The 14290-nt window shown below is 44.6% G+C and overlaps 2 protein-coding genes across 3 annotated transcripts in view; one reads left to right on the top strand and one right to left on the bottom strand.

Annotated features, from left to right (window-relative positions):
• Nucleotides 1–9407, top strand: part of LOC135509275 (transcription factor Maf-like) — an 85686-nt gene extending 76279 nt beyond the window's left edge. For both annotated transcript variants that reach the window (XR_010450915.1, XM_064929790.1), the window contains one exon: nt 287–9407. The gene's annotated coding sequence lies outside the window, so the exon portion shown is untranslated. The remainder of the gene's footprint in view (nt 1–286) is intronic.
• The window catches only part of LOC135509274 (WW domain-containing oxidoreductase), a 188293-nt gene continuing 174245 nt past the window's right edge, over nt 243–14290 (bottom strand). Inside the window, exon 9 of the mRNA XM_064929789.1 lies at nt 243–1483. Within this exon, the coding sequence (XP_064785861.1) occupies nt 1292–1483 (192 nt within the window). The 3' untranslated portion in view covers nt 243–1291. The remainder of the gene's footprint in view (nt 1484–14290) is intronic.

Raw genomic sequence — 14290 nt, 5'->3', positions numbered from 1 at the left:
TGTGTCGATTACTCCCTGGCCCTGCCCAGTACTTCCTGGTAGAGGGGTTGAGTTGAAAATAGTTCCAGGTCAAAGGGTGTTCTGCTGCTCACTGACCACATAAAGGAGTCTCATAGACCATTTCTGGCCCCCTTCCTCCCAAAGTCTACACTCTTACACCCTATGCTACATTTGTTTTGATTTCTTTGAATAGGATCCTACCAACTGTGTGTGTGTGAGCATTGAAATGTCCAGACACATAGTGTAAGAAACCGTCTTTAATGTGTCCTCTTCTTTTCCTTTACAGAAACCATGACAGAGGAATGCTGATATCTTAACATCATTCCGCGGCGCCAGACGGCCACAAAGCACAACGTCCACACATCTCCAAACCACCCAGAAACCAAGCAACAGACCCTGTACAGAAGTCCAGATGGACCCGTCACCCAACACCGCACACCTTCATGACGAGATTATCCCCCGAAACAAATGACAACAAAACTAAACATCCAAGGAAAATACAGAGTTCCTGTTTGATCAACTACTAAAACTCCTGGATTCTCTCTTTCTCTTTTCACCAGTAGCTACATACATAATTGTGACTGAACATTGTGACAAAGATACAGTACCACATTGTACATTACATTTTGTAGAGTATTATAAGTTATAATATGTAGGTTGGAGGTCTAACTGTAGACAGACACGGTAGAGAGGAGAAGTGATGACGCGTGAGTTCCCGTTAGCACATAGGCCCAATGCTGTTCCTGTAAATAATGGGCAGTAGAACTGAATAGGGCCTCATATGGAATACAGCTAGTCCATCTGTATATAGCCATGACACCATAGCTCTAATATGTACATAGGCATTCAATTATACCTCCTTATTTCTCCTATCCCCCTTCAACCCTCCTACACTAGCGCAATGATACTCACCATATCTCCATATTCAGACATGTAAAATATATATATACAGGAGGAAACTGGATACAGAGAGAAGATACACACAGTGTCTGTTGCAGCTGGAAACACACTGGAGTGAGAAACACAGACCCACTTTGGCTGGAATAAGGAACTTGTGAACTCTCCCTGCCACAAAGAGGCACACAATAACCCCGGTTTGTATGTGTATTTTACTCCCCTTAGTGAAGTGAAAGTTTCAGTTCAATGGTTTGAAAGCTTTCTACAGTCCACTCAATGTACAAATTGTCATTTTCATCCACACTTCCTCCCTCTCCCTCCATTCCTGATTGGCTAGTCCTTCCTCTCTCCCCCAGTCCTGATAGGCTGTTGACAGTTGGTGTGGGTGTGTCAATCAGAGGGCCTGTAGGTCCGTAGGCCTCTCTGAGACCAGGCGCTCGCTTAGCTCCCACAGGCTGGCTGCAGTGACCTGGTCCTCGGCCTGGGGGGAGGGCAGGCAGCGGAAACAGTTGTTGAAGTACATCCCTCCTAGACCCTCCAGCTCCGGAGCTACCGCACAGTACACCGTGGTGGCTGCCCCCTGTTGCTGTGGAGACAAAGAGACAGAGGGACAACAGTCAACATGGAGGACAGAGACAGAGCAGCACTGATCAACATCATCTGTGTGGGAGGAGGGGACAGTCAGAGAGAATGACAGAGACCCTCTTGTCCGACAAGAGATACACAGGAACTCCAGCCACCCTACAGATCCTGCCAAGACACCTCCACTGGAATACACACCTGTACTCAGTGACCCTCATCTCTCCTGATCCTCCAGAGCATCCATATGAGACAGACAAGGATCTCCATACAAACACAGAGAGACAGAAAGATAGACACAGAGAGGATAAACTCCATAGAGACCCCCTCTCTGCCACAGCCCATAATGATGGGGCAGTGTTACCATAGGGACTATGAATCTGGATAGATATGTATATACAGTACCAGTCAAAGGTTTGGACACACCTTCTCATTCAAGGGTTTTTCTTTATTTGGACTATTTTCTACATGATATAATAATAGTGAAGACATCAAAACTATTAAATAACACATATGTAATCATGTAGTAACCCAAAAAGTGTTAAACAAAATATTTTAGATTCTTCAAAGTAGCCACTATTTTACTTGATGACAGCTTTGCACACTCTTGGCATTCTCTCAACCAGCTTCATGAGGAATGCTTTTCCAACAGTCTTTAAGGAGTTCCCACATATGCTGAGCACTTGTTGGCTGCTTTTCCTTCACTCTGTGGTCCAACTCATCCCAAACCATCTCAATTGGGTTGAGGTTGGGTGATTGTGGAGCCCAGGTCATCTGATGCAGCACTCCATCACTCTCCTTGGTCAAATTGCCCTTACACAACCTGGAGGTGTGTTTTGGGTCATTGTCCTGTTGAAAAACAAATGATAGCCCCACTAAGCGCAAACCAAATGGGATGGCGTATTGCTGCAGAATGCTGTGGTAGTCATGCTGGTTAAGTGTGCCTTGAATTCAAAATAAATCACAGACAGTGTCACCAGCAAAGCACACCGACACCATCATACCTCCTCCTCCATGCTTCACAGTGGGAACCACACATGAGGAGATCATCCATTCACATACACAGCGCTTGGAACCAAAAATCTGAAATTTGGCCTCATCAGACCAAAGGACAAATTTCCACTGGTCTGATGTCCATTGCTTGTGTTTCTTGGCCCAAGCAAGTCTCTTCTTATTATTGGTGTCCTTTAGTAGTGGTTTCTTTGCAACAATTCGACCATGAAGGTCTGATTCACGCAGTCTCCTCTGAACAGTTGATGTTGAGATGTGTATGTTACTTGAACTCTGCAAAGCATCTATTTGGGCTACAATCTGAGGTGCAGTTAACTCTAATGAACTTATCCTCTGCAGCAGAGGTACCTCTGGGTCTTCCATTCCTGTGGTGGTCCTCATGAGAGCCAGTTTCATCATAGCCCTTGATGGTTTTTGCGACTGCACTTGAAGAAACTTTCAAAGTTCTTGAAATGTTCTGGATTTACTGACCTTCATGTCTTAAAGTAATGATGGACTGTCGTTTCTCATTGCTTATTTGAGCTGTTCTTGCCAAAATACGGACTTGGTCTTTTACCATATAGGGCTATCGTCTGTATACCACCCTTACCTTGTCACAACACAACTGATTGGCTCAAACACACTAAGAAGGAAAAAACTCCACAAATGTCCTTTTAACAAGGCACACCTGTTAATTTAAATGCATTCCAGGTGACTCCCTCATGAAGCTGGTTGAGAGAATGCCAAGAGTGTGCAAAGCTGTCATTAAGGCAAATTGTGGCTTCTTTGAGGAATCACTTTTTTGGTTACTACATGATTCCATATGTGTTATTTCATAGTGTTAATGTCTCCACTGTTATTCTACAATGTAGAAAATAGTAAAAATAAAGAGACACCCTGGAATGAGTCGGTGTATCCAAACTTTTGACTGATTCTGTACATATAGTTCTATATTGTGTGTATACAGGACTGCTGACTCTCCACAGAGTGCATGCTTATGTGAATGTGGTAAATACAGACCATGGGCAACACTGTCTGTCCACAAAACAACACGATCTCTGTAGAATACCACAATAACTGTAGGAAGGTGGCGACTGTTCATCCAGATTTGACGTAAAACACACCCAAAATATGTTGCACTTGATATTTCTACAGCTGCAATATTTTGTAGTTGTTTTGTGGACGTTTGCACACTGCGAGGGCTGTTTCCTGGACAGAGGATGTGGCCCACAGTGTTCTAGACTGGGGAGGAGGGAGCAGCTCTTCTCATTGGGAGCGGGGAGCCAGAGGGTTCTGTAAACTCTCTATAAGAGAACATACAGTATCTATGCCATGATTACACATCTGTATATGTTCACATCATCTAGAGGTTCATGAGGGAAGTCAGACTGTAGAGTAGAATAGAGAGCAACAGTCCTAAACAGTAAACATTGTAGTACATGCTGTTTGCCACAGTAAAGAGTGAGATACAGCGGTAAAGAGTGATATGATGAGAATAGTGCTCTTGTACACACACGTCATATACAGTACAGGCATGCACACGCTCGCAAACCCCCCTCCTTTCTCTCTTCTCTTTCTAAGAAACGTAGAGAGCAGACAGCCTGTAACACTCTCTGCCCTACACCCTCTAATTGAGTAGGAAATGACTACTCAGAAGCTGTGTTTCTCAGTTTAACATCTCAAATCCAGTTTACAGTAGTGTGTAGTCACACTGTACTGAGACATGCCGCCCTAATGCAGCACCAGACGGCACAGTCGGTAATTAGGAGCGGCGAGAGGGAGAGAGGGAGTGCGATTCCACAGCGTTTGAAACAGAGAGAGGAAGAAACAGACATCAGAGAATATTACAGCCAGAATTCAGGCGCTCAGAGGATCTTTCATGTAGCCCTGCTGCTGGCTAAAAACTGCTGTGACGTTATGAGAAGACAGGAGACTGTTCTGGAGATGACTTCTATAGACACATGAAATACTTCTCTCTGGCTAACTGCTCTTTATCTACAAATGAGACTGGGGGGGAGGACTGGTGAGAGACTGCAGTGCAGAGCAGTTTAGTACAGTGCACTGGCAGAGCAGCAAGGGTCTGTACACAAACAAACACACACACACGCACATGCATACGCATACGCACACGCACACACACACACACACTAACACACACACACACACACACACACACACACACACACACACACACACACACACACACACACACACACACACACACACACACACACACACACACACACACACACACACACACACTTCAAAGGCACAGCCTCATTGAGGCTCATTTGAGCATCTGCAGCCCAAGCTGGCAGAGGCTAATACAGAGTCACACATACGGAGATATACCAGAACTGTTCCAGCACACACACACTGGCTGTCATTAAGATCTAGCAACACACACAGTCACACATACGGAGATATACCAGAACTGTTCCAGCACACACACACTGGCTGTCATTAAGATCTAGCAACACACACAGTCACACATACGGAGATATACCAGAACTGTTCCAGCACACACACACACTGGCTGTCATTAAGATCTAGCAACACACAGTCACACATACGGAGATATACCAGAACTGTTCCAGCACACACACACTGGCTGTCATTAAGATCTAGCAACACACAGTCACACATATGGAGATATACCAGAACTGTTCCAGCACACACACACTGGCTGTCATTAAGATCTAGCAACACACACAGTCACACATACGGAGATATACCAGAACTGTTCCAGCACACACACACTGGCTGTCATTAAGATCTAGCAACACACACAGTCACACATACGGAGATATACCAGAACTGTTCCAGCACACACACACTGGCTGTCATTAAGATCTAGCAACACACACAGTCACACATACGGAGATATACCAGAACTGTTCCAGCACACACACACTGGCTGTCATTAAGATCTAGCAACACACAGTCACACATACGGAGATATACCAGAACTGTTCCAGCACACACACACTGGCTGTCATTAAGATCTAGCAACACACACAGTCACACATACGGAGATATACCAGAACTGTTCCAGCACACACACACTGGCTGTCATTAAGATCTAGCAACACACACAGTCACACATACGGAGATATACCAGAACTGTTCCAGCACACACACACTGGCTGTCATTAAGATCTAGCAACACACACAGTCACACATACGGAGATATACCAGAACTGTTCCAGCACACACACACTGGCTGTCATTAAGATCTAGCAACACACACAGTCACACATACGGAGATATACCAGAACTGTTCCAGCACACACACACTGGCTGTCATTAAGATCTAGCAACACACACAGTCACCCATACGGAGATATACCAGAACTGTTCCAGCACACACACACTGGCTGTCATTAAGATCTAGCAACACACAGTCACACATATGGAGATATACCAGAACTGTTCCAGCACACACACACTGGCTGTCATTAAGATCTAGCAACACACACAGTCACACATACGGAGATATACCAGAACTGTTCCAGCACACACACACTGGCTGTCATTAAGATCTAGCAACACACACAGTCACACATACGGAGATATACCAGAACTGTTCCAGCACACACACACTGGCTGTCATTAAGATCTAGCAACACACACAGTCACACATACGGAGATATACCAGAACTGTTCCAGCACACACACACTGGCTGTCATTAAGATCTAGCAACACACAGTCACACATACGGAGATATACCAGAACTGTTCCAGCACACACACACTGGCTGTCATTAAGATCTAGCAACACACAGTCACACATACGGAGATATACCAGAACTGTTCCAGCACACACACACTGGCTGTCATTAAGATCTAGCAACACACAGTCACACAATGTACACACAAATGTACACACAGTAACACAATGTACACACAGTCACACACAGTCACACAATTTACACACAGTCACACACATGTACACACAGTTACACACAGTCACACACAGTCACACAATGTACACACAGTCACACACATGTACACACAGTCACACACATGTACACACAGTTACACACATGTACATACATGCACACACATGTACACACAGTCACACAATGTACACACAGTCACACACAGTTACACACATGCACATACATGTACACACAGTCACACAATGTACACACAAATGTACACACAGTAACACAATGTACACACAGTCACACACAGTCTTACACATGTACACACAGTCACACACATGCACACACAGTCTCACAGTCACACAATTTACACACAGTCACACACATGTACACACAGTTACACACAGTCACACAATGTACACACAGTCACACACATGTACACACAGTCACACACATGTACATACATGCACACACATGTACACACAGTCACACAGTCACAGAATAAAGTGCATGCATACATACACAGACATATAGTAGACACTCTCATTGAGCAGACAGACACACTTCCTTCTCAGTGCTGGTAGTAGCAGAGGCAGATTGAGGCGGTTTGAAACCGCAGATGAAACAACTGCATCTCTCTGCTGTCTCCCTCCCTGCCAGCACACTGATAACTCTACACACCTCATAGGACTGGCATATCAAAGGCTCACACATGTCACACCCAGACCCACATATACACACTTCAAAAGCAGGGTGTCAGATCTTTTAGCTAACCAGTCACCCTCAGGTATCTGCTTTAGAACGTAGACACAAACTCATTGGAAGATGCAATATATTTACCTGCCTGCTCATCTTACTCTACTTCCAGGGTCATCTCTGTTTTAGGTGAAAGGTGGACCATCAATACATTGGAATGATTTACACCTGATCTGAGAACGCAGCTCTACAGCACAGCAGGGAATTCTGTCTGAGGGAGACAACCAAGATATGTACACAGCAGAAGGAGAGCGAGGGTCAAAGAGAGAGGGAGAAAGAGTGTGTGTGTGTGTTATCTTCTTGGTGTTCAGCTCGGCCCTCCCACTACATGACCTTTTTACCCGTGTAAGAGATAAGCCTGATGAGTTTAGCATGCTGGACATTAACATGTGGAACCACCCACCACCACTATCTATCAGAGAGACATAGAGAGATGAAAGGGAATGTGCTGGGCTGGTGACATGCATGCATACACACACACACACACACACACACACACACACACACACACACACACACACACACACACACACACACACACACACACACACAATCCCTCCTGACATGTACAGTAGCCCAACAGATGTCTATAATCATGTACATTATAAATAATACCTCACATTCTAGGTGTCGACCAACCAATGGCTCTTTCTATTTGTGTACTAGTATTTGTCAATGTAAATCTTGGGGTTGGTTTGTTATGGTCCTATCAGACAGAACTGACCACTGCAAACTGGTGAGTGGAGAGGAAAGGGTTAATTGAGTGTGAGCCCGAGCAACTGTCCCCGAGACATGACATCACATGATTCACCAGAACTACAAGGGGAAGGGAAGCGGGAAGAAGAAAACTCTTTCACCATCACTTCAGCAATATACAAGATCTTTTCCAGACCACTTAAACACACAAACCTGACCTCTGCAATCTCTATGCTTTAAGAGCTGCAATAAACAGGCCCTAGATCAGCAGCAATAACCTGACCATGTCTGGCCTGAACCATCACTGCTCTGGAAAATAGTCCTGGATCACATTTATGTCTTCCAATTTTCAACATAATGAAAATATTTCCAATGTCTTTGGAAAGTATTCTGCAATACTTAACTGTTGAACAGCCAAACAACAGCAGTACTCTTCAATGTATTAAAAAGCAAGGTCAGAGAGAAGGGAGATATTGGTGTTGAATCATTAAAGGGAAACTATACTGTACCTCAGAGTTGTTCGGTGTTGTTTTCATAGTATAACATGTTACTGTTGTGATCTCCAACCATGTCTAATCACTCTGTGCTTGTACAGTACAGCAATACTATATGATGCATTGTGCTATCTGTTAGCATAGGACTAATGCACCAGGAAGAGAAAAGACACGTTTTGTTTCTGCCTCATCAAGGTGGTGCACTGTCATTCTGTCATACGATCGTTCTCTGATAATATGTGTGACCCTTTTCCCTGACAAGTGTATTTATGACATTGACCTGTAAATACACCCAGTACTGTGGAGCAGTCTGTTCGTGGCCCAGCCTGTCCTGCCCTGTACAAAGGAACATGTAAATAGCAAACGGCTATGCATGCTGACACTCTAGCACTTCTTTCAGGTACTTTTATAATCCCAAACTGCTCATATGGCATGTCCTGAAAATCATCTATGAACACAGAAAATAAAAAGAGAATAAAACAGACGATGACATCCTGGACAACGTGTAAAGTCCTACAGTTTTCTTACTCTTGTGGGTGGTTCACTTCTGTTCCTTTAACTGTCATTCTGTCATTCTTAATGTGGTTAAACCATTCTGGTCAAGGTTCTGTTCAGTTGTCTTGGTGTGTGAAGGGTCGAGGCAAAGCAGAGAGGCAATCTGTGTGTTAACAACTAAAGCCTGGTTAAGAGTCTGTCCACATCTGTCACAGGGCAGCATAGTCCTCTCTTGTTGTGACAAGAGCAGACATGACTGGCTCTGGCAAAACACACAGGGGGACACTGATTGTGATTTAACACGGTTCTGTTTAAGGAACTAGAATTGGAACTAGGCTATATAACAAGCTTATATGATGACAGAAGATAGTATGAGCAGTAAAATAACTTTGCCTCAGCCCTAGAACCCAGTCTGTCTGAACTAACAGTCTCACATGAAGGTCTATCTATGCCATGATGGAGAAGATGGGACTCCAACAGGACTTTGTGCTTTTGTTGATACTTTAGGAATGTTTATTTCCAACCCCATGGTGTTCACAATAGATGGAAGTATCTGATTTTTTAATCTGTGCTAAAGATATTTCACATTTAATAAATGATCATTGTAACAACACGTCTGATGCCTTGTCTCTGGCCCATGTTTGTGTAATAGAGAGGGACAGAGCGAGTGAGAGTGAGAGGAAGAGAGAGAAGAGAGCGATAGAGTGTATGTTGACACTAGCCCTCAGCGGCGCTAGCCTCTGCGAGCCGACAGCCCATCTAAGCGTGCCCAGCCCAGATGTGAGGGGAATCCTGGGTAACGTGGTCCACTCAGATAAACGGCCTGGCCCTCCATTCAGCATAACCAATCAACCGGAAGGGGAGGGATTAACACCACAAACACACCAGCACACCTCTAAAATCAACACAACGTTCACCCTCATAACTCCACAGTCACCCCCGTAACCTCAGCCCCCACTCCCACACACACACACACACACACACACACACACACACACACACACACACACACACACACACACACACACACACACACACACACACACAAGTATAATGCTGTTCTTGACATTCTAATGGGAGAGCCCTCTAAGGCACTGGCCTCTGCTCTTCTGTATGTATTACATTCTATTAAAAAGCCGTCATTAGCCCCTAGGCCTTCTGGGTAATATAGGGAACTGGGCGGCCTGCTCCCCAAAGGGGCATTAGGGACAGGATGGAGAGACCACACACCTAACCCTGGCTCCCCCTGTCCCCACATCACATCTCTGCATCTGAAGAACATTAGGAGAGAGAATGCCGTATAGCGTTTTGTTTTTTTCACTGTTGGTTAGAGCCTGTTAGTAAGCATTTCACCTGTTGTATTCGGCGCACGTGACAAATAAACTTTGATTTGAGAATGGAGAGACTGTAAACTTTCAACCCCCGCTACTGCTGTCATACCTCTACCCTCTCTGTGAGAATGGAGACTGTACACTTTCAACCCCCGCTACTGCTGTCATACCTCTACCCTCTCTGTGAGAATGGAGAGACTGTACACTTTCAACCCCTGCTACTGCTGTGTCATACCTCTACCCTCTCTGTGAGAATGGAGACTGTACACTTTCAACCCCCACTACTGCTGTGTCATACCTCTACCCTCTCTGTGAGAATGGGGACTGTACACTTTCAACCCCCGCTACTGCTGTGTCATACCGCTACCCTCTCTGTGAGAATGGAGACTGTACACTTTCAACCCCCGCTACTGCTGTGTCATACCTCTACCCTCTCTGTGAGAATGGAGACTGTACACTTTCAACCCCCGCTACTGCTGTGTCATACCTATACCCTCTCTGTGAGAATGGAGACTGTACACTTTCAACCCCCGCTACTGCTGTGTCATACCTCTACCCTCTCTGTGAGAATGGAGACTGTACACTTTCAACCCCTGCTACTGCTGTGTCATACCTCTACCCTCTCTGTGAGAATGGAGAGACTGTACACTTTCAACCCCTGCTACTGCTGTGTCATACCTCTACCCTCTCTGTGAGAATGGAGAGACTGTACACTTTCAACCCCCGCTACTGCTGTGTCATACCTCTACCCTCTCTGTGAGAATGGAGACTGTACACTTTCAACCCCTGCTACTGCTGTGTCATACCTCTACCCTCTCTGTTTGCCACACTCCACCATCTCTGCCTCAACTCCAACTTCTGCAACGTGTGTGTGTGGGGTTGAACAAAAGGAGGTAAGGATGAGCCAGGAGAGAAGAGAGTAGGGAAGGAGGGGATGAAAGGATGAGTCGACAAGGGAGTGGGTGACAAGAGGAGAGAAAGAAAGGAAGGAGGAGAGGATAAAAGAGAGGCAGGTGTTAGGAGAAGAATCATTCAAGGGGAAAACCATGAGAATGAGAAGGACTTGGGCAGCAACTGTGAAACTATCTCCTTTTTATCTTGGGATAGGACTTGTGAGGTGATGGGCTCCAGCTAATTATTGTCCTCTAATAAAAGCAACATATGCTAAGACAATAAAAGGCCTTATTGGACAGCTCTTCATTAAAGAGGGGCAGTAAAGAGAGAGGGGCTCTGGCACAGGGAGGAGATTAAAAGGCCTGGTCTGAATGGGAGAATAGGAGTCTCTCTACATAGTTAGACTATGGGGGCATGTAGGACTATAAAACAGCTGCATTAAACAAGAAGAGGACTGGACGCTTTATTGGGCATGATCTCTTTCACTCTGTCACTCCCAGTCACTCCTCCTTACTTTCTCTTCTAATCTTTCTCCCTCTCCCACTTTCTCATTTCATCTTTCTCCATCTCTCTGTCACTCCCTCTCTTTCCCACATTCTCATTTCATCTATCTCATTTCCTCTCCAACCCACTCTTCCTCACCTCTCTCTCCTAAGCAGTGCCGCAACGCGTTCGATTTTAGCGCAAACGCTGCTCCTTCATGGAATTGCTGTGCGCTCTCTCACTATTAAGCATGTAAACACATTGGTCAGGGAACGTCTGGCTGGTGGCTTGGCGGGGAACTGGATTAAACCTGATCTAAAAACAGCCCTATAGCCGTCTAGCCTAATACAGTGAGATTTCACATGCACTGCATTCGTTGCCTTCCCTTTAGACAGAATAAATAAACAGGATTGGGTGAATAACTTGAAAATGATATCCATAAGCCTACTAATAAATGAATGAATTAAAAACATACACATATTTAATATAAGAAATAGGAAGAGACCTTCAACCTTGTAATAATACATTTTCTTTCAATTTGCTCTATTGCATCTAATTATCGATATAATAAAATGATATTTCCTTGAAAAGTAGCCCTACAGCCTTTAGCAAGGCACTGTGCAGATTCAATCATTTTTTTAGGATTCATTTTCAGCATTATGATGAGTTTTTTAGGATAAGCTAGAAATTCTACACCGGTGTTTGTCGGTAGCACACTAAATCTTTCCATCCATTGGAGGAGCAATTTAACATCAGAAGCCTCCTCCCTAAGTTTGTTTTACTCACTGCTTTAGCACACTCTGCTAACCCTGATGTCCTTGCCGTGTCTGAATCCTGGCTTAGGAAGGCCACCAAAAATTCTGAGATTTCCATCCCCAACTACAACATTTTCCATCAAGATAGAACTGCCAAATGGGGAGGAGTTGCAATCTACTGCAGAGATAGCTTGCAAAGTTCTGTCATACTTTCCAGGTCTATGCCCAAACAGTTTGAGCTTCTACTTTTAAAAATGTATCTCTTCAGAAATAAGTCTCTCACTGTTGCCGCCTGTTATAGACCCCCTCAGCCCCAGCTGTGCCCTAGATACCATATGTGAATTGATTGCCCCCCATCTATCTTCAGAGTTTGTTCTGTTAGGTGTCCTAAACTGGGATATGCTTAACACCCCGGCAGTCCTACAATCTAAGCTAGATGCCCTCAATCTCACACAAATTATCAAGGAACCCACCAGGTACAACCCTATATCCGTAAACATGGGCACCCTCATAGATATAATCTTGACCAATTCAATCACTGCCTCAATGCCTGCATCCGCTATGGGTCCGCGGTCAAACGACCACCCATTATCACTGTCAAACGCCCCCTAAAACACTTCTGCGAGCAGGCCTTTCTAATCAACCTGGCCCGGGTATCCTGGAACGATTTTGACCTCATCCGTCAGTCGAGGATGCCTGGTCATTCTTTAAAAGTAGTTTCCTCACCATCTTAAATAAGCATGCCCCTTTCAAAAAATGTAGAACGAAGAATAGATATAGCCCTTGGTTCACTTTTTCTCCCAAATGTCATGCTATCCCATTGGTAATTACAGTCTTGTCCCATCGCTGCAACTCCCCTACGGACTCGGAAGAGGCGAAGGTCGAGAGCCATGTGTACTCCGAAACATGACCCAGCCAAGCCGCACTGCTTCGTGACACACTACTCGCTTAACCCGCACCAACACTGTCCAGCTGGCGACCGAGGTCAGCTTGCAGGCACCCGGCCCACCACAAGGAGTCGCTAGAATGCAATGGGAAAAGGAAATCCAGGCCGGCCAAACCCTCCCCTAACCTGAACGATGCTGGGCCAATTGTGCGCCGCCTCACGGTTCTCCTAGTCACGGCCGGCTGATACTCTGAAAGCTTAATTCTAATCAACCATGAATATAATAAGAAACCCATCGACCCCTTATGAGCCATCAGCGGGATAAAGGTCTTGCTTAGTCAATGAGATGGTCAACTATTAAGGGCAGCGGCGCTTTATCAAATGGTCATATTGATGTTTTAGGCTACCGTAAACAGTTCATCCAAAATGATGCTTGCGATCGAATGCTTCTGACCGATAGCACACGATACAAAAACAGCCAAAGTGTGGGAAAATAGTGTTCGGACGAATTTTCTGAATATTTTGGTGTCTATTTTGTTGCGCCAATGAAGACAGTTGTGATTCAAGTTGAATCCAATCCAATACCCCTACATCTTTACAGCAGGGTCTAGAAGACTTAACAGAGAAAGCAGAGTAGTACCTTCCACAAAAAGTATTGCTGGACAAAAAGACACATATGGGTCTCTCTCTCTCCCGTTCTCACTTCATTCCCTTACTTTCTCTATAGGATTAGGATATTCAGTGCCTTCAGAAAGTATTCATACCCCTTGACTTAATCCACATTTTGTTGTAACAGCCTGAATTGAAGTGAAAACAGGATTTTAGAAATGTTCACAAATGTATTGAAAATGAAATACAGAAATGTCTCATTTACATAAGTATTCACAACACTGAGTCAATACATCACCTTTGACAGTGATTACAGCTGATAACCATTTTAAAGTCTTGAAATTGCTTTACAAGCAGTTTTAAGTCAAAACTGTAACTCAGCCACTCGGAACTGTCTTCTTGGTAAGCAACTCAAGTGTAGATTTTGCTTGTGTTTAGCTCCATTCCATACATGTTTTATCCTGAACAACTCCCCAGACCTTAATGATTACAAGCATACCCATAACATGATGCAGCCAGCACTATGCTTGAAAATATG

The sequence above is a fragment of the Oncorhynchus masou genome, chromosome 22, assembly GCF_036934945.1.
Source record: "Oncorhynchus masou masou isolate Uvic2021 chromosome 22, UVic_Omas_1.1, whole genome shotgun sequence".
In the NCBI taxonomy this organism is placed as follows: Eukaryota; Metazoa; Chordata; class Actinopteri; order Salmoniformes; family Salmonidae; genus Oncorhynchus; species Oncorhynchus masou.
The sequence above is the reverse complement of the archived record's forward strand: the minus strand, read 5'-3'. Positions and strand labels throughout refer to the sequence as shown.